The sequence below is a fragment of the Corvus kubaryi genome, unplaced genomic scaffold, assembly GCF_017639235.1.
Source record: "Corvus kubaryi isolate FWS band 111438036 unplaced genomic scaffold, C.kubaryi_AGA036_p1.0 split1-131, whole genome shotgun sequence".
NCBI lineage: Eukaryota > Metazoa > Chordata > Aves > Passeriformes > Corvidae > Corvus > Corvus kubaryi.
This window is the reverse complement of record NW_024582073.1, coordinates 26705493-26707070: the sequence shown is the minus strand read 5'-3', so window position 1 is coordinate 26707070 and position 1578 is coordinate 26705493. Positions and strand designations below refer to the sequence as shown.

General features: G+C 51.2%; 1 protein-coding gene across 1 annotated transcript in view; it reads left to right on the top strand.

Moving 5' to 3' along the window:
* Window positions 1–222: 222 nt before the first annotated feature.
* Window positions 223–1578, top strand: part of CD8A (CD8a molecule) — a 5368-nt gene continuing 4012 nt past the window's right edge. The window contains exon 1 of the mRNA XM_042053430.1: window positions 223–1059. Within this exon, the coding sequence (XP_041909364.1) occupies window positions 1014–1059 (46 nt within the window). The 5' untranslated portion in view covers window positions 223–1013. The remainder of the gene's footprint in view (window positions 1060–1578) is intronic.

Genomic DNA, 1578 nt, shown 5'->3' with positions numbered 1-1578 from the left:
TAGTTTCTGATAGACCCAGGAAAAAGGGGCTTTCTTTACAACAGGGTAAAGAGAAAAAAAATGCATATAGAAAAATGATCAACAGGAAAGCCAGGAAGAAAGAAAGAAATCAGCCCAGCCCCTTGCAGGCTTTGAAACCCATGTTACCGTGTGTGCAAAGCTCCAGCAAGCATCGCTCACCCCCACGTGCAAGTGATCACCTGGAGGCAGCAGCAAGGGCCCTCTCCACTGAGGCACACAAGGGGCTTTTTTTGGCAGAGAGGAAGCACCTGTGGTGAGAGAGCCATGAGCTGTTAAAACAAACAAAAAGCAAAGCACACCCTGGACACTGGGCACTCCTGTGAGGTTTCTGCTCACAGACCACCTGCTTTGTGCAAAGAGATTTGCAATTACAAAGAAGAATTAAACAAAGAAGAATTGCAAACAGAACAATCAAGCATCTGAAGAACCCAGCTGTGTGCCAGCAACACGTGTGCTTGGAGATAAATGATATGTATGATCTATGCCATGAAACACCTGCGTCTCGCCGGGTAACAAAATCGTGTGGGCTCTGCCATCCACATGGGATCCCCTGAGTGTGCTCAAGGGTAGGAGGCAGAATCCCTGCCAAGAAAAGCGAAATGCAGCCTGCACCAAAAGCATGGGACTCATCCATAACTTCTGTGGAGCTGGGGCTGCTGTGGACCCCCAGAGGGCTGGGGACAGCAGGCTGATGCTGCCTCAGTCATGAGCGGCATCACTCTGGATCTCTAGGGAAGTCATCCAGGAAAAACCTTGAGGCACCATTAAGAACTGATAAGGATAAAAGAACCCAGATTCTGATCTAGAAACTAATTTCTGCAGAAATACTTTTTTCCTCATTATGCCACAGATGCTGAGCATCAGCTCCTTACACAAGAGGGTCCGGATGACATCACATCCTCCCCAAAAAGCGACACAGCCTCCCAAGTGAAGGGACAAAGATCAACTCAGCTGCACTGCACCAGCCCCAAGCGCAGACACCCCAGGAGAAGATGGACAGGTCTCCTGCCCTGCTCCTGCTGCTCACTCTGGGACTCTGTGAGTACCGACACGGGGTTGTGCAGCCCCTCCACCGGGACGGGCAAGGAAAACCCTTCCACTGGATCCAATAAAATGTGATAAATAGTTAAGGGGGGGAAAATCAAACCAAAAGGGCTGGCTTTGAGGTGTGCTCAGTAGGTTTGGAAGGAAAGGTGGCATCACCTCAGCCAGCAAAGGGCAGCCGGAGGGGTGGCTGCAGCACCACCCGCCCTGGGAAGGGAGACTGCTCGGATGAGTGGCTCTGGAAGGGAGGGAGAAGGGCAGAAAAAAAGAGGTTTATAAGTTAAGAGTTTATAGGGAGCTTGTATAGCTTATCACTTTGGAGAAGCAGGGAAGGGGTAATGTCCCTGAGAAGGCACTGGAAGGGCAGCACCCACCGTAAAAGCCCGGGTGGCTGATTGCTGAGCACCCTCCTTGCACCAGCCCAGCAAGGACTCCAAGAAAACCTTCACGTCATCCAGACAGTGCAGTCTTCCCTCTGCATTTGTACCTCCAACCCATGGCTGGGGAGGGAAG